The sequence below is a fragment of the Venustampulla echinocandica genome, assembly GCF_003357145.1.
Source record: "Venustampulla echinocandica strain BP 5553 chromosome Unknown scaffold_0, whole genome shotgun sequence".
NCBI lineage: Eukaryota > Fungi > Ascomycota > Leotiomycetes > Helotiales > Pleuroascaceae > Venustampulla > Venustampulla echinocandica.
Window position 1 is genome coordinate 5310057 of NW_022474205.1, and position 20385 is coordinate 5330441.

The 20385-nt window shown below is 49.9% G+C and overlaps 4 protein-coding genes across 4 annotated transcripts; 2 read left to right on the forward strand and 2 right to left on the reverse strand.

Annotated features, from left to right (window-relative positions):
- Positions 1-1366: 1366 nt before the first annotated feature.
- On the reverse strand, positions 1367-1840 carry BP5553_01645 (uncharacterized protein; the record flags this gene model as incomplete). The annotated part of the gene is made up of 1 exon (XM_032010268.1): positions 1367-1840. The coding sequence occupies one exon, from the start codon at positions 1838-1840 to the stop codon at positions 1367-1369; it is 474 nt and encodes a 157-aa protein (XP_031874322.1).
- Positions 1841-3280: 1440 nt separating this feature from the next.
- BP5553_01646 (Uncharacterized protein) lies at positions 3281-4045 on the forward strand (the record flags this gene model as incomplete). Its single annotated transcript, XM_032010269.1, has 1 exon — positions 3281-4045. The coding sequence occupies one exon, from the start codon at positions 3281-3283 to the stop codon at positions 4043-4045; it is 765 nt and encodes a 254-aa protein (XP_031874323.1).
- A 1545-nt stretch (positions 4046-5590) lies between these two features.
- On the forward strand, positions 5591-8923 carry BP5553_01647 (uncharacterized protein; the record flags this gene model as incomplete). Its single annotated transcript, XM_032010270.1, has 4 exons — positions 5591-5733; positions 5782-5993; positions 6047-6280; positions 6330-8923. 4 exons carry the CDS (start codon positions 5591-5593, stop codon positions 8921-8923), a joined length of 3183 nt encoding a protein of 1060 aa, XP_031874324.1.
- A 2780-nt stretch (positions 8924-11703) lies between these two features.
- BP5553_01648 (Uncharacterized protein) lies at positions 11704-14435 on the reverse strand (the record flags this gene model as incomplete). The annotated part of the gene is made up of 4 exons (XM_032010271.1): positions 11704-11846; positions 11909-12640; positions 12963-14081; positions 14153-14435. The coding sequence occupies 4 exons, from the start codon at positions 14433-14435 to the stop codon at positions 11704-11706; spliced, it is 2277 nt and encodes a 758-aa protein (XP_031874325.1).
- Positions 14436-20385: the final 5950 nt, after the last annotated feature.

Genomic DNA, 20385 nt, shown 5'->3' on the forward strand with positions numbered 1-20385 from the left:
TTTGCTGTTTTCCAAAGTAACATTTACTGCAAGGTTTCTTCCATGGAATACGAGGGTTGATCGTCGTGTGTTACATCAACTTATGCATATACGAATATAAGCTTTAACTAGTCAAGCACATGCCGGGAACATATCCAGGACCTAAGAGCTTACGCAGACCGTTGTGTTTTTCAGCTCTGTTTAGAGAGCTAATTGTGTACCTCCTACGTAGCACAATCATTCCAATAGGTGATTTGTTTGGCCGTTCAGTCCAAATCTGGAGAGTTATTTATCCGGTCTTACTCGAACCAGTTGACATCATACGAGATGTGTTGATCCAGCTCCGTCGGCTAGCCCTCTTTGTCAATAGGACTCTCGAATTTTGGCCATATGCTGTCATGTGGAGACTGCAGAGTATCGGCTTGCAACTTGATCGACGAAATTTCGTGCCGGTTTCGTGGCTTACGACGTATGATTTCGGGGTGTCGATTTGTAGGTTCTCGGCACGGGAGAGATAGCACACTTACCCATTTCTAGGCCGACTGATGAATTCCGAACGGGTCATTCATCCTTATCTTTTCATCAAAGCAAATTCTTTCCTCATATTTCCGTCCTGGAGACATTTCGAATACTCATCTGACCGCCTGCGAAGCAAGAACGTCAAAATCGATACTGTGCATTTCAAAAAGATAGTATATATATCCTATTAACTATACGTTTATATAAGTTGGAGCAATGAAGCTTACCTCTTGCCTATTGAATTCCGTTAAATATGATCTGAATTCATTTGATTCCTCTAGAGAACATCCCCGCTGTGAGGTATGAGAGATTCTTCAGCTTTGCAGATATATCCTCATTATCCGTAAAATCTGCTCGCTGGTAGGGGAGTATGTGCGAGATATGAATCGATGGTGTTCCGAGACGGACTCTTGTTGGATGCATTGTTGGGACGATTCTCGTATTTGCGACGCCAAATACCTTTGCTTTGTGCAACAACATCCATGGCGCACACCATGATGATGGTATATACAATTCATGTCCCAGCAATAGCAAAATCATCTTAGATTCTACCACTAAATGATTGTAGTAACAATACAGACCATTGCAAATATTGCTTCGAAGATAAAGTCCTCGATTCATACACCCTTGGAAGAGTAGTTGTTGTAGGAAAACGAAAGTCATAGCCAAGAGTGACTTAGCGGACGCAAGACTCCTGAAAACAAGAACTCTCGAAGTAAACTTCTTTGGCGCCCCTTTTGTTCCTCCCCGGCGACTGCACGAGGGAGGGCATAATATGAGAATGGGCGTTGGAAAATAAGACCGGAGATGGAAACTCTACACTCGTATAAAATACGAATACGAGTACGAGTACCTTTACACATTAAATTCACATCGCGATGCAACGAGTCGAGTCACTCTGCTCCTCCTTCCCAATCACCGTCCTCGTGTCTACGGTCTCTGTGTGATAGTCGAGACTTCCATCCGTTCCCCTAATAACGAAATTATCGTATCTTGCCAGTGCAACCTCTTTTGCTCTTCTTACACTCAGGTCCAATCTGCTGTACTCTATCTCCAACAGCCTTCTTCCTTGCCTCGTCTTCATGCTCAACCTTGCCCCGTCTCCTTTCCCTGGAATATTCAAGCTTTGGTATTGCAGCCATGCGGTTTCGAGTTCAGCGATAATTGCGGGCGTCAGCAAGTTGCTATCTCGTATCCAGAGCTCGGGGAGGGCTGGCGAAAGCTTCCAGTACCACTCAGGACTTGTCTTGTCGTAGAGAGGTGATTTGGAGTGTCGAAACTTGAAATTCTTGCTGCTTGAGAGTGGCGGCAGATGGATAGATTGACCTACGCGATCAGCCATTTTTGCATACAAGACTTCCTGTAGATGGTAGAGAGTGAGGGTTGCAAGGCGCAAATACTGATCTAACTGGAAAAAATAAACTGTTACCGCGTTTTCTATTGACAAGCTTGTTCTACCATCAAAATAACGGTGATTCACTCCTCGGCCAGGGATAGCAATCCCCATTCACAAACTAATCAATTTGACGCAATCGAAAAGATTGCTTGCCAAACAACTCCAGTTGGTGTTTCCCCAGGCTTGGACACCTGTTAAGTATTGAGAAGCGTGATTTGTGGGAGATGTTGCTGAGCTGAGAGTGTATAATTCAAAGCTTGATTGCTGCTCTGGCGGGCTGGAGTGTTGAACCCGTGCTCGCCGCGTTTAAGCTTCTCCTTGGACAGCTCGCTTTGCTCTTTTGAGTGGACAGCACTATGTTCTCCTAACATTGGGCAAGTATGCCGCTCCCTGCTAACCAACTCGGAACCTACCTAGCTTGAGACTATGATATTGTTATAGGTTTTACGCTTGATTGGTTTGTGCTCGCTTGGTTTTTCAAAGGAGGCCCTATCCACTACCCAAATTGTGTAAGGTAGCTTCAAGTTCAAGTGAATGGCAGTGTTCTGTTTTATAATTCAGCAGTGACTTGCATTATTCGGGGTTAAAGTCTATTGTTTCCCTGTTTGCTCCTTGGGTGGTGTAAATCTTGACGGTGCAATGTTTTGTGACTTGACGAGTGGGAATTTCGCATAGACTTGGAATGTTCATTTACGTGGTACCATGCCTATTTAATCGGTTATTAATCGAGAAATTTCTTTCAAAAATCCCAATACAATTTATGTTTCTGTGTATCTTCAGGAAATTTCATGATTTGATAGGCCAGTGCAACAGCTAGCAGCTCGTGCCAGATAGCCACAAATAGGGCCAGGGGCGTGTTTCAAACTAACTAAAAGTAGGATATACGCCACGTGAATTATACCCACCATTCACACTTTTAGATAGAGCACCATCCGAATATCCTCTCAAGCTGATCCTATTTGGCATTGGCTATGCAACTTGAAACAGCTAAGTTTAAACTCCGTAGGATTCTATTACCCAGATCGCTACAACATCCCGCTGCCCGCATTTGACGGATCCACCACTCATTTCCGAAAGTTGGGAGTACGAAGTGCAACGTCGCCCAGTAATAATAGGATTCAGGGACACAACAAGTAAGCTCGCATTTGTGGAGATTCCCTGCTATGAAACGAGGCTGTGGTTTTCCTTGTCGCTGATGCACGATCTTACCTCTTCAATCTTAGCCCCAGCCGAGGCTCAGTATATATATCTCCAGAAATGTTTTGTGTACGGAGTAGTTGTTGCCCCCAATTATTTTGGCATACACAAGGTTCACCAATACTGATATCTAATATCCAACATCTGCAGTTCTTATCTTTGTTCAAACCAGAAGTTAATCAGCAAACCATGTCTCCACAGATATCAGCACTGTCAACAATCATACTCCTTGGATGTGCAATTAGTAGGGCCACTGCTGCACTAGATCCCACGTGTGCACCAGGAGGAAATTTTGACCTCTCAAAATGGAACCTTCAACTGCCCATCGGATCCACAGGAAGCCCGACCACAATCAAGAGCACTGATCTGCAAGGCTGTTCCGGCTACCAAGATCCAGGACACAAATACTTCTTCACGGAAAGCGGTGACGGGGCGCTAGTCATGCAAGTCCCAGGCTCGCCATCCTCCTCCGACTGCGTCACCACCAAGAATAGTTTACACTGCCGGACTGAGCTACGCGAAAGCAATCCCTCGAGCTGGGACCCGAACGCTGCGAAGAACAGACTGAAAGCCACGGTCGCAGTTACAGTTGCGGATGATAGCAAACGGGGGACGGTAGTCGGACAAATCCATATCGATGACAGCATATCCACAAAACCAGTATGTGAGTTGTACTACAACGCGCAAGGAGTCCTCACCATGGGAGTTGAGAAGACGCGAGCGGGAGGAGACTCCAATTTCACCACTATTGCGACAGTACCGGTTGGCACGACTTTCTCCTATGAAATCAGATATGAGACGAATGTTCTCAGTGTGTCTGTCAATGGTGGCGCGATGAAGGTGCTGGAGACTTTCGACTTGGATGCGCCCAAGAGTTATTTCAAGGTGGGGAATTATAATCAGGGCAACAGTCCGAGCGACGTGCACGTTTTTGCTATTTCTGTAGAGCATTGAGATGTACAATTTGAAGAATTGGTGATGTGCTCTTGTTTTAAGATTGCTGAGTATTACTGAGATTTGTATCTTGAGATATTATCTCTCAAAAGCGTTGCATTCAAAATCGGGCAAGTAGCCTTGGCAGATATCTACTATACAGAGGAACTCCGCAGAACCGAGAGGCCCAGCTTCCTAGAGCACGAGATTTAAAAAACAAAAGTCTTATGAATAAAGCGCTGCCAACCACATTTTACTTTCAACCCAAATCATATGTGCTCTGTTCCGAACAACCACACAAAAGTCCCATATTCTTGCTAAGGCACAGGATCGGTTCCCAAGTAGAGGACAGGTTGGGAATTATTTGTACCTGGCATCCCACCACTACTAGAACATGACCTGCATCGACTTCGACGGCCTCCGAAATAAAAGGTTGACGAGGAAGTGATCAACTCTCTTTGGAGCTAGACATTCAAACTGAATTAGCATTGCCTTGCACAAGATATTCAAAAATGACCATATTTACTTCATAGTAGAATGTTCCCGCCTCAAGTTGAGATCCGTGGGATTCGAAATTGTTATTCTGGTGATTTTGGTGTGTTTGGCAACGGAATTCTCGAGTTGGAGGTTCGGATTGTGCATCTTGAAGTCTTAGTGAGCCCTCGGTCTATAAATGATATTTTACTCACCTTTTATCTGGCGAGAGACCTTGTGGCGACGGGCCATTTGAATCAAGTATCTGACAGCGGGCATACACATTATTAGGATCGCGGCTAGGCCAATCATCGCTTCAGAAGATAACATCACGGAGTGTGCCAGACGACGGCAATTATAAATGCACAAAGGGAAATGCAGAGTTGAGAATTGTCATCTTTACTAAAGCGGGTGCATCGTCCTGATAAATAATGGGATAATTCTTGGGATTGACTCTCCACAGATTTTGGTCCTCAAAGTCACTATTCAATCTTCAAGTTTTGGATTTTTAGATTTTTAGGATATCACCAGATTTTGGATACCAGGTCGGGACCAGGTTCGGATTTTCCGTCCGCCTTCTGAGGATGTCGGTGATGCAACATGCATTGCATCGCGGGCCAGCTAGCTAATATTCCAATCACACTGAAACATACACGCAGAACACGGCCTCGATTTCGGATTGCCAGCAACCAACGCCATGCCCGACTCTACTCGGCTCAGGCCCAATCAACACCACCAGATTTTGGCCATTTGCATTTCCGGCAGTGGCTGTGTTTCTGGCGGCAAACTATGCCCAACCACAGAGAATAATCGCACAGAGTCAACGTTCAATGTAAGGCTGCCGGGCAAACGAAATGCATGCCCGACTCAGCACCACCAGATTTTGGACACACTCTGGACAGACTTTGGACACCGCTAAAGTAAGGCACCGAGGCTGTAGGCCATTCCCAGCCTTCTATCGAGAACCTGTACAATCCGCCAACCAGCATTTTAAACTCCTACATATTCCCCCAACGCCCGTCCCGAGTACTGAACCACCTTTTGGGAGACCTAGATTATGTTGTTCAGTTTCTGCATGTGCCTGCCACAAAAATGTTCATACCATCAACCGAAGGGTGCTCGACTGAGGATCGATGGGAAGTCCATCGGGAGACAATATGCAAGCTGTTTCTCGAGGAGAAGAAAACGTTGAAGGAAGTTCGAAGCATCATGGCTTTACAAAATTTCCATGCATCGTAAGAAACTACCATTTCGTCTTGGCCCCTTGCTTACCCTGCCATCAGGGAATGGAAATTCGAATCGAAATTGAGAGACAGCTGGGGCTTGTCGAAGAAGTTAAAGAAAACCGATTGGCCGGTTATCAAGCACCACCTCTCGAAAAGAGCCAGACAAAACAAGAGAAGCGAAATATTGTTACATGGTATCCGCATTCCCCAGCACAAAGTTCGTAAAGAAGTCAATCGGAACCGTGCCAACGCTGTTCATTTGCAAAGGGGTAAGCTCTCTGAGGTCTACGGCTTTAAGAAACCGTTATTGACTTTCGAGTAGTTGGAAGCCCAATATTAACAAATGGGGTTTCTATTCGAACACCACCCGCTAGTCCTAACCTATCAATTCGCGCCCTAGGCAAGTCCAGTACGGCAAGCCCAGGAGCTATAGCCAAAAGGCCATCCTATATAAAGCCGCCAAGTCCTCAGATCATTCCACGGAGTCTTTTAGGCGTGGAATTTGCCAATAACAATGGCCATGTATCTTACTGTGGCCCCTCGGTTCAGAATCAACGTAGGTGACTCGTTGTCAGAGCTTGAATACCAAGGCTAATTGGATTTAGGTCAAATGACAACTCAAGGGCTTGATTACTATGCCACCAACTTTGCAGCTCTACCCAGCTCTCAAGCTTCACAGGCGCTTAGTTTCTCATATGTATCTCAGGATGGCGAGATATTGGACGGATATGAACACATGAGCACTCTCTCGGAAGTGTGGCTCCCAATTTTCCTACACAATACCCCATGGCATCAGTTCCAGGAGATGGCAACAACTTTGTTTGGGAGCCGAAACTTAGCATGGGCGACCTATCCGCTCTCCGCACATCTCTCAGGGGAAAATTTACATCCGGATGAAAGACGACAGTTCTTATATGCACTGCTTCCTTCTGCCGTCCGAGGAACGGATTTTACACCGGAACTGGGCTCCATGATGCAGACTCTAATTCCCGAACGGACTTGTGGAAACCTTTCCCTGACAATCCAACGACTGTTAGACCCTACGAAGAAATGCTCTGTTGCTCGAATTGGAGAATTGGCCGTGTTCCTCATCTCGAACAACATCTTGAACTCGTCGTCGGATAGAAGTGAATTTGTACATTGGATCATGAAGTACAATGCAGCAGATTTCTTTCGACGACTATTTCAGATGAAAACACCAACAGTTCAAGCAGCTTCAATCCGGCTCTTTGAAAGCATAGCCCGCCATGGAAGTGCATCAGCCTTGCAACTCCTCATTGATTCAGGCGCTGATACAAGTATCCTTGCCGGGGCTAAAGGTTTCAAATTTTTGGAATACGCGGTTTGGAGAGGGGAATTAGACATTTCAAGGCTATTAATAGAGATTGGCGCAGATGTAGACCCTCGTTCTGATGTCTCACCTGATAGTCTTGATACACCGCTCATTCGTGCAGCAATGCACCATGACATCGGTATGTTAAGGTGCCTTCTAAATAAAGGCGCCGACCCGGACTATATGCACTATCTTACCGGTGATACGGCGCTATCAGCGGCCGTAAGAGAAGAGGCCCCAGATTGTATCAAAGCTCTACTCAAAGCAGGGGCAGACGTTGGAAAGGCCAGCATAGGCCAAGAAAACGTCCTAGACTGGACGTATTTGCGAAGCAAAACGGAGATATACCGAATACTTCTATCCTCGAGCCGCAGAGCGCCGACATCTTTGGCCCTGGAGGGAATAATTTCAGCTGCAAAAGTAGGGACTCCTACCCTATCTCAGTATCCTGAGGGTACGACTGAATCGAACGACTGCCAAACTAGACTTTTGGAGTACTCTTTATGCGAGGCAGTGAGATATCCGAATCACTCTATAGCAGTTAAACCTCTTCTGGACCTTGGCGTAGATCCAAATACTAGCGTCGTCTTCCGCAGTGGCCGATGTATTCCTCTATGCATAGCCGCTAAGAGAAATGATATAGATATGGCATCGCTTTTGCTGCAATCGGGTGCAGATATCGACAAACGGGGTGTTCTGTCCGCAGCAGCCAAGGATGCTAACTGCGTCGAATTTGTCGACTTCCTTGTTAAGCATGGAGCAAATATAAAATCGTACGGGGCAGAAGCCCTGGCTGCAGCCGTGGAAGGTGACAATATTGCCGGTATCAGGCTCTTACTTCAATCGGGGGCGGATATAAATGAGGCTAAGCATCAGGGTTGTTCTGCTATTCAACATGCGGCAAAAAAAGGCAACCTCAACACCCTTGAGTACTTGATTAGGGAGGGTGCCAACGTAAATGGGCCACCATGCAAGCATCGTGGGTTTACTGCCCTTCACTATGCTGTGCAAAGGTGTGATATTAGCGTCGTCAGACTCCTGTTAAAAGCAGGTGCGCAAGTTGTTCCTCCACCCCAGGCACAAGTGAGCAAAACCTTGTTGGAAGTATGCGCTCGTAGTAGCTACGTTTCCCTGAAATATTTGACTACAGGAACTGTATCTTGTCAATCGGATATCCTCAAGCTTCTTCTAGACCTAGGGGCCCAGGTTACACATCCAGGAATAGAACGAGGACACGTGAGCTGGGATTCGGCATTATCTAGTGCCATTCGGTTTTGCCCAGATGATTATTTAGTTCACCGCTTGCTGGATTTCCCCGGAATCGACGTTAATCAGATAGGCAATGCTCCCAATACACGGTCACCAATACAAGCTGCAGCAGCAGTCGGAAGATTTGATTTCGTCAAGGAGCTCCTGGCTAGAGGGGCAAACTTGAATGCTCCTCCTGGGCAAAAATTCGGAAGAACTGCTCTTCAAGCCGCATGCAGTACTGAATTTGCAGATATCGGCCTCATTATGTTCCTTTTAGGGCAGAAAGCAGATGTCAACGCTGCAGCAGGTCCCGAGGGTGGTGTAACCGCGATTCAAGCTGCCGCAATTCAAGGACATATAAAAGTAGTTCTTCTGCTTCTCGATCATGGGGCTGATGTTAACGCCAATCCCAGCAAAGAGGATGGGAGAATGGCTCTTGATGGAGCCGCGGAACATGGCCGCTTGGACATGGTTCAGTTTCTCCTGAATATCCGGGCAAAGAGCTGCAAAGCAGGTGAGACTGGATATGATGGAGCTATAGAGTTGGCCGAAATGAGACGTCATTACGCAGTAGCAGATGTACTAAGATCTCACTCCAAGAGCCGTCGGGGGTAGCGCCCGTAATGGAAAACGATCGTTGAAAGTCATTTTAGGTGGCCTCTTCGTACAATCACTCTGCACGGCCAGTCCCTTTCCTTTCGACTCCTAGGTCTTGTTTAGCTAAGAGGGCAGCTTTTCCGAATTCAATTACAGCTATTCGCTCTATCATACCTTGCAATATACTTAGGGGTATTTTGCCAACTGTTAAGATGGAAATAAGTTGAGGTGAAACGCGGTGATACAGCAGCCAAATTACTACCCATCCTTTACATATATCCATATACAAGTGGAACTTACCTCCCACTCTGTTACCCTAATCAATCAACTCTTTCTACCTACTTTGATGCCACATTTTCCGTAACAAGATAACTTAAATAAGTTGTAAGGTTTACTGGATTCCTCTGCCCCCCAAACACTTATATACACTATCAAACGCAGTTCCGTACTCTGTCCAACTCAACGCTGCAATTCGTTCACCCCTTTCACCGCAGGTACAGGTATCAACCGTACAATATAATATTGGGCAAGATCATCTTTGCTTAGGCATGCAGCAGCCAATCAATCAAATAGTAGGAAAGCTATTTAATCTTCCGTATCAAGAGCATCATGTATCTAAAGCATCATATATGCAAATACCGCAGTGCACCTACACGCAACTAGCCTCATCCTAGCGGAAAAGCAACGTCTATATTTCCAACTTCACCTATTAGAATTCCATAAGCCGGAGAAACACAACACCCACACCTTAAACCCCTTTATCTACAAACCCCATCTATAAAAGCAACAACCCCTATCCGCTTCCCTTTCTCTCTACCCACAAAAATCGCACCCCAACCATCACATAATCACATAATCACACACCCCTTAGACCTCGGCGGCAAATCTGGGGCATCCCTCCACGTAGGATGGCTCAACAAGCTATCATCAATAGTAAACCCCCACTTAAACGGATTCCGCTCTCCCTTCCGCCTTGCCAGTCCGCGGACTTTAGTATCGCTTCTCCGCCAGGCAGCCGGGCCTTTACTTCTTCGTTGTTGTTGACCGGTGAGGAAGCGTGGTTGGGATCTGCCGGAGGCGATAGACTGGGAGCGGTATGTACGAGAGGGTGGCGGTGGTGCGTTTGGGTTGAAGCCCCCCGACGGTGGCCCGGGGCGGTTGCTCATTGTGGTTTCTGGGAGGAGATGGTGGATGTAGTTGTGGGGAGAGATATGAGGTTAGGACGAGTTATCTTCTCCCTGGTGCGATGTGTGGAGGTTCAAGAGATCCAGATACCGCTATAAGTCCGTCATCCCTATAAGAAAAGAGTCCAAAGAGTAAGAAAATAGCACATATATACATTTCCCCCCTCCTTCCATTCACCACAGAATCTACCCATTCCCCCATAGCATCCTACCACAACACGATTACTCGCCACATTCTAATCACGCATCAAGCGAGGATTAAAAACACGAGCTTTTATATGCATCAGGGTGAACAGCGGCAAGTCAATTGAATCACATGGAGACTGCCGTTATGCCTGAGCGAGAAGTAGAAGAAGTTTAGGGCAAACAGCAGGGAGATTATGGATCACGTTTATGATGAATCATATACTCTTATATGGTAAGAGAAAGGTAAACCATAAGTTAACAGGTTCCGAGAAAGAAAACTCAAACGAATTAGTACTTGAGATAGGAGGCAACGCGATTAATCATCACACTCCATCCACATCCTATTCACATACTAGTCGAGGATCGAGACACAGGTGTTGGTATGAAGTAAGCATCGAAAGAACTATCTAAGTTCCATTCAAAGAAAACCCTATCAGTACACTCGCACAAGCAGACTCATACAAGGCGAATAAAAGTAAATAGCCGTGGGCCACATATACTCTTATACCGCATGAGTAGGGTGGGCCGCTGGTATAAGTAGACGAGAAAGAGAGCTTTGAATGGAAAAGTAAGGGTTGGGAATGGGGTGCGGGTGGAGTGGTATAAGGACGCTGTGAAGGGGAGAGATATGATATATTGGGTCGGAGGGAGAGGAGGAGAAGGAAGAGAGTGAGGGGGGGAATAGAGAATGGGAAGGGGAGAGGACATGGGAAAATGAAAAATAGAAGCGAGGTGGATATGGAAGTGTGGTGAGGAAGGGGTGTTAAAAGAAAGCCGGGAAACTTAGAGGGGAAGTAAGAGGTCGCAAGAGCCTTGCTCTAAGATTCTCTCACCATGAGATTATATCATACCAATCTTGTACACAAACCACTACACCACCGCCAACCACCCACAAACAGCGGACAGAAATCTCAAATCAAAACCAAGCACACACACGTCGATGGGAAATATTTTGCTTTTATCTATCTACCTGCTATCTCATTTCTGCCATTTCTGCCATGTTCGCTATTGCCATCCATTTGCTATGCTACCAACCCCTCCTCCCCCCAAAGCACCCTTGCAGAGAAAAAAGCAAAAAGAGAATTCATTTCAACGTCCATCAGTCGTCATAATCACATCTTTTTTTCTGTAAAAAAAAAAAAAGGGAAAGAGCAACACATACACATGAGAATGAAAAGATAAATATAGTAGAGGTTGGCCAGCAAACGCTATTTTAATAAGACAAGTTAACCGCCGAGATAGAGAGGGCTATGATTGATGATTGATGATGTTCATGATATTGAGGGTCTCGTGAGAGAGAGGGGGTGGCGTGGGGATCGTTGAGGGTCGTGAGATGAATAGGGTGAGTGAGTGTTCAGAAAGCGAGGTTGGAGGAAGTGAGAGGGGGAGGCTACGGAGGTCGGATCATGGCCAGAGTGAAAGAATCAATCAAGGCTCATCCTCCCTGCCCTTCCCCTTGGACCTCTCGTTCCACCTCCTCTTCCCAACTCTCGTCTCAAAATGTGGAGCGGTAGCAATACCTTTCCCAAGTCCTTCCATAGTCGAGCGGACTTTATTACGATATGAGTCCACTATACGAAATCAGCGAACCCATCCTTCATCCTCACGAAAAAGAAAAAAAGGGAATACTCACGAGCTTTCTGCAGAAACACAGTCTTATCTGCAAACACTCTGCTCTGATGCCAAGTCATCCGATATCCCAGATCATTCAAGCGGACTTCTTTAGCACGAACGCTCTTCATCATCCGGGGGGCTTGGACTTCTCCTTCACCCCCATCAGGCAATGGCACACTGACAGCCATACGTCCGCGGCTTCGTCGACCGGCCTTTGCACCTCCAGTAGGTTCCACCTCGTCACCGTCATCGAAGTCATCGCTCTCGAAGAAACGACTGCCGGTAGCACTTGGAGGGGGACTTTGCATTTCCAGTGGGAACCAGCTGCGTGGATAAACCGAGTTGCTCTTCCTGAAAGAATCTGGGATTTCCTTGATGTCAACAGTATCAAGGGTAACTCTCACACGTACTCTACCACCCTTTCCCGGGTCGTCGACGAGGATGAACTTCCTCTTCTTCGCCTCCGGGATATCGCCGAACAGGGAGAGACGCGCTTCTTCATCGAGCTCGACCTTGGCATGCGATCGCGAGGCGGCAATAGGCGCAACGTGTGACGGGTGTGGAGCCGGCTGATGTTGATTATGGATCGAAGGTGGCATCGAGGATCCTCCTGCGCCGAGCGCTGGGGGTGGGTAGGCCGAGTAGGCGGGGTAGACGTGAGCTTGGCGGACATCGTCAGGGCTCTGGGTAGGAGGGCCATTCGGAGGTTGATGGTGGTGGAGTTGGCCATCGATATATTCATCGTTGTCACCTAATCAAAAGACGAAGGATCAAATTAGCCTTTCACTTTAGCCGGTAAGCGATCAAGCAAAAGACACGAATGATGACGGGAAGCAGTGCGATAAGAGGTGAACATGATTTGTAGGGTATAGATGTGTAACGCCAGGTGAGCAGCAAAGGTGCAATATGTATTATACAGGAAGCCGAAACATTGATCTTTCAGACCCGTACAAATTTATGGCTCAAAAATCCCAAATTTCCCTCCCGTTCAACAGGTATATGCGCATGGAGAGTATCATAACACGATAATAATAATATAATCACAACACAGCATCACATCTGGTGAAACATACCGACTTCCTCGCCTTGGGTGCTGCCATCAGGGTGATTGTGGTGGTGATGGAGCTGGGAGTTACCCATCCCACCTCCCATGCTGGGCTTGGGCATGCTTCCTGCACCGCTTGGCCCCATGTTGGGAGCTGGCGGCATCCCTGTCGGGCCCGTTGGGCCAGCCATGTGAGGAGGGTGTGTCGCGACCTGAGCAGCCTTGCGATTGTTGATCTTGGCCATTCGCCGGACGCGTCGACTCCGCAGCCGGGGATCTTGGTTGCTGTTGCGCCAACTATCTACTGCTCGCTGAATCAATCCTCTCTTTCCACGCAGACATGGATTCAGCTCTGCCAAAGCCCAGCCAACTGTGTTACACTCGGTCTCGTACACCAACCGGTTCCCGCGGTACTGATCCTTGCTGCAACAAGCGCGCGGATACACGCAATTCTCCGTCTTGAATTCGGGGCTCAGCGTCTCGACGTTCACCGATTCCACGTCGCATCGGATCGTGTATTCCATCTTGACGCGATCTCGCGAATACTCGAACGCGATCCATTGCACGCCATTGTTATCTTGTCGCACGACTAATGGGGTAGTTGCCGGAATTGGGCCAGGCGCCGCATTTGGATTGACACCGTTTCCAGCACCAGGCATATTGTTCTGCTGTATTTGGGATCCATTGGCTTGATGCTGAGGCGGGCCCAGAGGAGCGGCCGGGCGATTTTGCATCTGGGGCACATGGGGCTCCATCTTTGGTCTGGGGCTGCCGGTGATCGCCTGTTGTGGGTGCTGTGCTGGATGCTGCTGCATCTGGTGCTGGTTCTGACTGTGCGACATGAGCAGATTTGGCTGTGAAGTCATCGATTGATGATGCTGCTGTTGCTGCTGCTGGGGGTGAGGCGCGTATGGAGATGGTCCCCCCTGAGCGGCCATTGGCGGCGGATACTGCTGTTGAGGCGCGGCATAGTACATTTGAGGATTCTGCTGCAACTGCGACGGCGGCGCGCCATAGAGGTGTCGCTGGTCGTGTGCCGATGGCGACGCGACTGACGCTGGAGAATTTGACTGCGGCGTATGGTATGAGATTGGGGGGTAAGGACGCGACATCTGGGTAGCTGCCATGATATCTGGGGTTTCTGGAGCTGTAGATTTAGGTTAGCATTCGAACCAGGCAAAAAATACCAAAATGCAGTGGAAGTTACGCGCTGCTTACCTGCAGATGAATATGTACCCGACGCGCTTGGGGTGCTATATGGGCTTGGGTGTGCCCCGTAGTACGGCAAGTCCTGAGGATGCTGTCCAGCTGGCCCTGGGGCGCTCTGGGTGGCGTATTGGGGCAGGCCGTGAGCGGGCGGGTATGGGTTGGAGTGCTGCGGTTGCGATGGAGGAGCTTGTTGCTGCTGATGGTGCTGTTGATGCACTATGCTCGAGGGACGCGGCTGCTGGAGGTGATGCGGAGGCGGACCCTGCTGGGTGTGGTGGGGATGATGCTGCATGGAGGACGACGATTAGCAACAACTCTCAAGCCGCGCGATGATAAGACAATGCAATGGCAAAAAGGTAATAACCATTTGGGGTTGGGAAGAAGCAAGTCGCGTCGCGATGTTTATTTTGACACTTCGGGTGTATGAAAGAGTGCGGTCGATCCTTGCGACGAGGGTGCGCGTGCCACTGCAGCAGGGCGGCACCTAGAGAGAGTTCGATCCGCTTTTTGCTTTGGAGCGTAGTCCGTAGCGGCTCTCAGAAAGCACGAGTGAGCGCGAAGTAAAGAAGCTCGTAGGGAAGAGTATGCTTGCTTTGCTTGGGGGTGCGAATGGAAGAAAAGACTGGGGAGGGGGGTGCTTGTGCTTGTTTGTGATGGTGCTTGTGCTGGTGCTCGTGCTGTGCGGTGGGGGTGGGTAACAGAGAGAAAAAAAAAGGCGAGGGTGTACCACTGTATAATAGATGCCTTGCTCCTATTTTTACGAGAGATCTCGATCTTCAGACTGATGAACCAGGAATAATGACACAAGCGACAAAAGGCAATGTCCGACGTTCTTTCGCGATTGCAGCCGGGGGAAAACGGCGATTTTTGAGGGAACAAGAGTGACGAGCGATTTGCCAAGGGCCAAGGCTCCAGAAGCTTTCTGGATATGGGGGGATTTGCTGATATGGGTAAGGGACTGGTCGCAAAAAGAAGGGCCAGTTCCACTCCACAGACACAGACCACGGAGAATATAAGCGAAAGGGGATAGACAGCAGGAGAGATCGGAGCGAGGATGAGAGCAGGATAAAAGACGACGAGGATGTGGTGAACAGACTTTTTGGAGGTTGCCAGGATGCCCGGAAGGCCAGGATTTGCAAGCGCAGGAGGAGAGTAGGGGTGAGGGAGGTGGAAGGATTCGCGAATAAAATGAAAGCCAGGGAGAGAGGGTTTGTGTACGTAGTATGGTAGCAATGAGGTAGCAATGTAGTATGTAGTATACCCGGATATGCGTGTGCTGGGTGGTGTTGGGGTGTTGGTTGTTAGATTGTTGCTGGACTGGTCTGGGGGGGGTTGCGCAGGACGAGGGTGGAGGTCGAGGTGGAGTGTAGGGGGGAAGGGGTGGAAGGGGAAGGGTGGAAGTGCAAGTGGTGGAGGGACCAGCGGCGAGTAAGTAAAGAAAAAGTAGGTTGCGGCGAGTGACGGAAGCTGGGAAGCTGTTGCTGTTGCGCGGGCGTGGGTGTGCCGCATGGGAGAAACGTGACCCGGTTTTATATATTTATAAAGTGGCGACGCCGTGCAGTGGGGCCCGGCGGGGCGGAGGGCGGCGGAACGGCAGGGAAGCGGGCGGCCACTGGCCAATCGCGCAGGGGGATGACTCGAAACCCCGGCGCGGCCTAGCCGCAAAGGGGAATGGAGCGAGCCGTTTCGACTGCCCGGAGCGCAAGGATGTCCTGGGACTAGCGCCGCTGGGAGCAGGAGAGCTGCTTCCTTATTTCCAGCTTCCTGCTTTTGCTAGGCAGCACTATGCCACGAACTAACGGCGCTCCGTGCTTCGTACTTCGTACACTGAGTTGCGATTCCGTCGCACAGCACACACCGTACACCCACAACTCGCGCGAGGGAATGACGCGGTGGGCTAGCGCTGGCTAGTGGGTGTAACGGGGAGGCCACTTTGCCCGTTTCCCGCCTAGACCGAATGCTCTGCTAGACTCGGTCGGGACTAGGCTGTTCCTGACTCTCGCTGCTCTCTCTCCGGTGGACTTTGAACTTTCAGAGTTTGCAGGGGCGGCGGCGAGTACGAAGGGGCGCAGTACAGGGAGTTTCGAAGGAGGTGGAATCGCTGCGTTGCGGCGCTGTGGCAAGCAAGCCATGGGCTGGGCTGCTGGCCACACAAACACAAGCAACCAGCAGCCAGCACGGAGCAGAGAGCAGTAGTAGTACGTACTGTAACTGTACAGTGCACCGCCAGTGTCTACCAACTGGCAGCTCCGCGACTGATACCGAGTCTTCTCATTTCCACTGCCCGGCCAATCCTGCACTGGCAGGTATCAGCCGCGCAGTCGCTGCGCAAACGGCTTGTTTCTCCCTCTGGGCGATCACCGCTCCACTGCCACTTAGGGCCTGAACAGTTGGTCCGGCGCTCGCTGGAGCCTGTAGGCCCCGTACTCAGTGGCCCAGCATACGAGCGCACACTGGTGCACTCCATCCCGGCGCGCAATCCATGGTGAAACAGGTCCACCAACTCCACCCTCCACCCACTCCACCACCACAACAGGGCCTCGGCATGGGCGCTCAATCTTCTGGAAGCCATCGAAGCTACTTCGACGCGCCCCCCATCGGTGCCAACAATCCCACCTCGAGTTACGCAACAAACTTGTGTTGCCAGAGCCCGGAACAACGCGATAATAGCAATTTGTCCAAAAAAAAAAAAAGACTAACAAGTAACAAGGTGTGCGCGAAGGGGAAAACACTCTTTTTTTTGCTTCTTGCAACTTACGTGATCTCCTGCCACGGGCACTCCAGGCTCCTCCTTGTATCCGGCGCTCTGACGGTGGGCCATTTCCACGAATGCGACCAAGTCGGACTGCAGCACTCCATGTTAGCCATGATCATCAACCATCAACCCCTTCAGCCACACCCGGACCAGCCACATCGACGCCGTTGTGATGCGATGCGACGCGATGGGATGGGATGTAATTTTGGCCCAGGACCATCCAAACATCGACAATCATGCCAGGCCCGGCCTTGCACGCATCCCTGCGCTGTCAAAGGATACCTGGACCAAGCCTCCAGGGAGAGGCGGGACGGTGGGGTTTGTCTCAACGTACCTATGCGATGGATCGGTATCTTGCTGGCAACACACAATTGATTCGACCGCGACTCGAAACGATGCGTTTGTAAATCGTGGATGAAACGTGTAATGTAAACACAACCGATCTGCTTTAGTCCCGGGTTAGCAGCTGCTCGGATTTTTGATTGCCAAGCCGAGTCTCAATCATCTAATGCGATCGCCGAAACGCATGAATGGTGCATCGTAGGACAGAAATAGATCGCATTCCAAAACTTGAGATCCCCGAGTCGATCGTTGGTATCGAGGGACAGGGGCCACGCAAATTGGGGGAGATGAATCGATGCGCTGGATGCACGAGGGGCTTTCCAAGTTTCTTTTATTAGAAACAAAAAAAAATATCATGGCCGAACTTTCCAAACCACAGATACTGGTCTATTTCCCGGAACAGCCCCTCTGAGCACCCGATTAAATTGCAGCGTGGTAGGAGAAGAGAACGACATGTCCCACAATCGGGGATGCTCGCAGATGTAGAGTGACGCAAACAATGGGGACATCCGACCCTGACAGAATAACGCCCCTCGACACTGATCGAGGGCGCTGCATGGCGAAGCCTGCAAACCGGCAAGGTTGGGTGGCACACAACAGTGAACCGTGATGTTGGCCACAGCGAACAGCGCTGTATGTCGCCGCGTGTGGGCCCTGAGGGAAGCCCACGTTTTCTCGCGAGCCCTAAGCTGGGCCAGCGCTCTGGCATACAAGTACATGTATGTACCAACGCCCCAACTATCGGGCGCGTTCCACAAAAAGAATTCGGACTCGAAGAAAAGACGTCGCAAGAGACTTACTTTTGAAAAGGGCTCAAAGCGGATATCTTTTTTATTCCTGTATTCGCAGATTTTTCCTATGATGACCCGTTAGCATGCTGCGCAGAAGAAAACGCTGGAGGCAGTAGACAAAGTCAGAAAAGCTCGCAGCGGGACAGTCCAAGTCCATGCGCGCGCAAAGGAAAGCTGCATACAAAATTGGCTCAGCTGATGGCGAGTGCAGCGCGCTTACAGCAGCAGCAGTAGAGGGCAAGGGATGACGCAACGACAAGCTGCAACGAGGCTGAAATCTGGAGGCTTTCAACGAAGGCCGTTCGTTGTCTGTGGAAGACCAGGTAGGGAGTGAGCTGGTGTGTCGTGGGGCTTGGAGACATAATATACAGGCATGGGTGCTTGATTGATGAACAGGAGACCAGGGCCGAACACCCTCCACGCAGCCAAGCGGTGCAGGCTTCGGCACATTAATTAAGGAGATGATGGGTTGCAGCCACCGCAGGGGAGACGCTGGTCATGCAACAGCCCCTTGGGCCAGGGTTGGCCACATCGCTTACTCCGTCCTCAACGGCGCGGCGTGGGGAGCAACAAGGATGGGACAACGCCATTCGCAAGATATCGAAAAACGCGCAGATAGAGTATGGAAACGGACATCGAGCGTAGAACGAACGTACCTGGAATGATGGGGTGGTAGGCACAGATTATTGCGCGCAGCTTATGTGGGCTGAAGCTGCCACAGGTCGATCGACGCAGAATAACTTCCTGTTATAGGCATCAGTCATCAGCCTATACCAAGACAAGAAGGCATCGTATCTCTTACCAATGGGAGCTTCCTTTTGCTTGCGAAACGAGCTGATGGGGTTCTTGTACCACGATATCTGAGTAATTCTCTGGAGCTCCGATCGAGTGACAAATATAGAGTTTGACGAGATCGTGAGGTCGCTAACTGGATGGACAATAAAAGCAGTCCTCCGGAGCGTGCGGGATCAACGAGCACTCGGTTTCCTTCGCAAAGGTCCGACTGAATTTGAATTCGTGTGACGGGCACCGGGGCGTCGCAATCCGAAATTGAACTCTGATAATAGCTCGACTTTCGATATATATTGTCTGCCGATCGCAGATTTTTGTGCGCCCTTCTTCAAACTCCCTATCCGATGCTCGTCAGGGTTATCGAGTCCCAAGTCCAGTAGACCGGATCAAAATCCTCGTCAACCGCGGTGTAATGATTCGTTTGGGCGCCGGGTTCTGCGAAGGATAGCTGCTGCGGCTCGGTCGCCAGCGGGATATGTGTACGTGGGAGGCAGTGGTCGGGATGTAGGATGGTCGAGTCTGGGGCGCACAAAGTCAGCATTGTACATCCCGACGCTTATTAGATTTCAGCTAGAAGGCTCAGCACCGAGGCAGTAAATAGAGTAAGGCTGGCTGTTTGGCGTAACGGTGGCGACGCAATCTTTATTATTGCGACCCGGACCCGGTGTCAAATCTCAATAGGCGCATCTGCCACAGCTTGTCGAGGTGCGCGCGTTGCTGAGATGGGTTGTACGCGGGTTGTGTGGGAGGAAAAGTGCGCCCACTAAAAGATTATTTTTATGAGGTTGCTCCCCGACGCGTCCCCACGGGCCACGCCGAGCTTTAGGCGGGTGAATCGTTTGAACGCGCTGCCAACAGCAGGAAGAGTGAATAAGAAATAGAAATCAAGGGGTCTTACCTTTTTGACTTATTGCGCGTGTGAGTGTGAGTGTGAGTGTGTATGAGCGTGTATGAAAAAGGATCTCCGGTGTTGTGGTGTGCACGAGGTGGCGGGGGGGCTTCGAGGCGCAAAGTCGCGTCGCTGCAGACAACGTGCAGGAGGTTTGGAGACACTCGAGAAAGCCCTGGACGGTTTGGTCTCAGGCTCTCAAAATAGCAGCGGAGCGATAAGTTATCCGGTGCGACGATGACGAATGCACGACGGTGTCACGTTCAATGGCGGTCGAACAATCCGAATTCGCCGGGCTTGTCGCGATGTATGGCGCGGTGTGGTGTTGTGGGCAGATGGCTCTTGACGATATACAATCAATACGGTATCAACAAGCTCAATAATAGTGAACCCCTCGGCGGCGCCCAGTATGTTCAGCGGTGCTGTCGCCTGTCGGTGCGGGTAGCAAGGATAGGGGTTGGGTTGGGTTGAGCGCCGTTGAAACGGGTGAAGAGAAGAGAGACCAGCGACCCTGGTGCTGGAATGGAAGACGACGACGTAGGCAGGTCCTGGAGGGTCCTGTAGGGAGTAGGGAGTTGGTACAGTAGGTACAGTAGGTACTCGAGTGCTGGCGACAGGCGCGCTGGCGGAAAGCTTGATAGGGGACAGCTGGGCTCGCCCTGGGCGGTGGTGG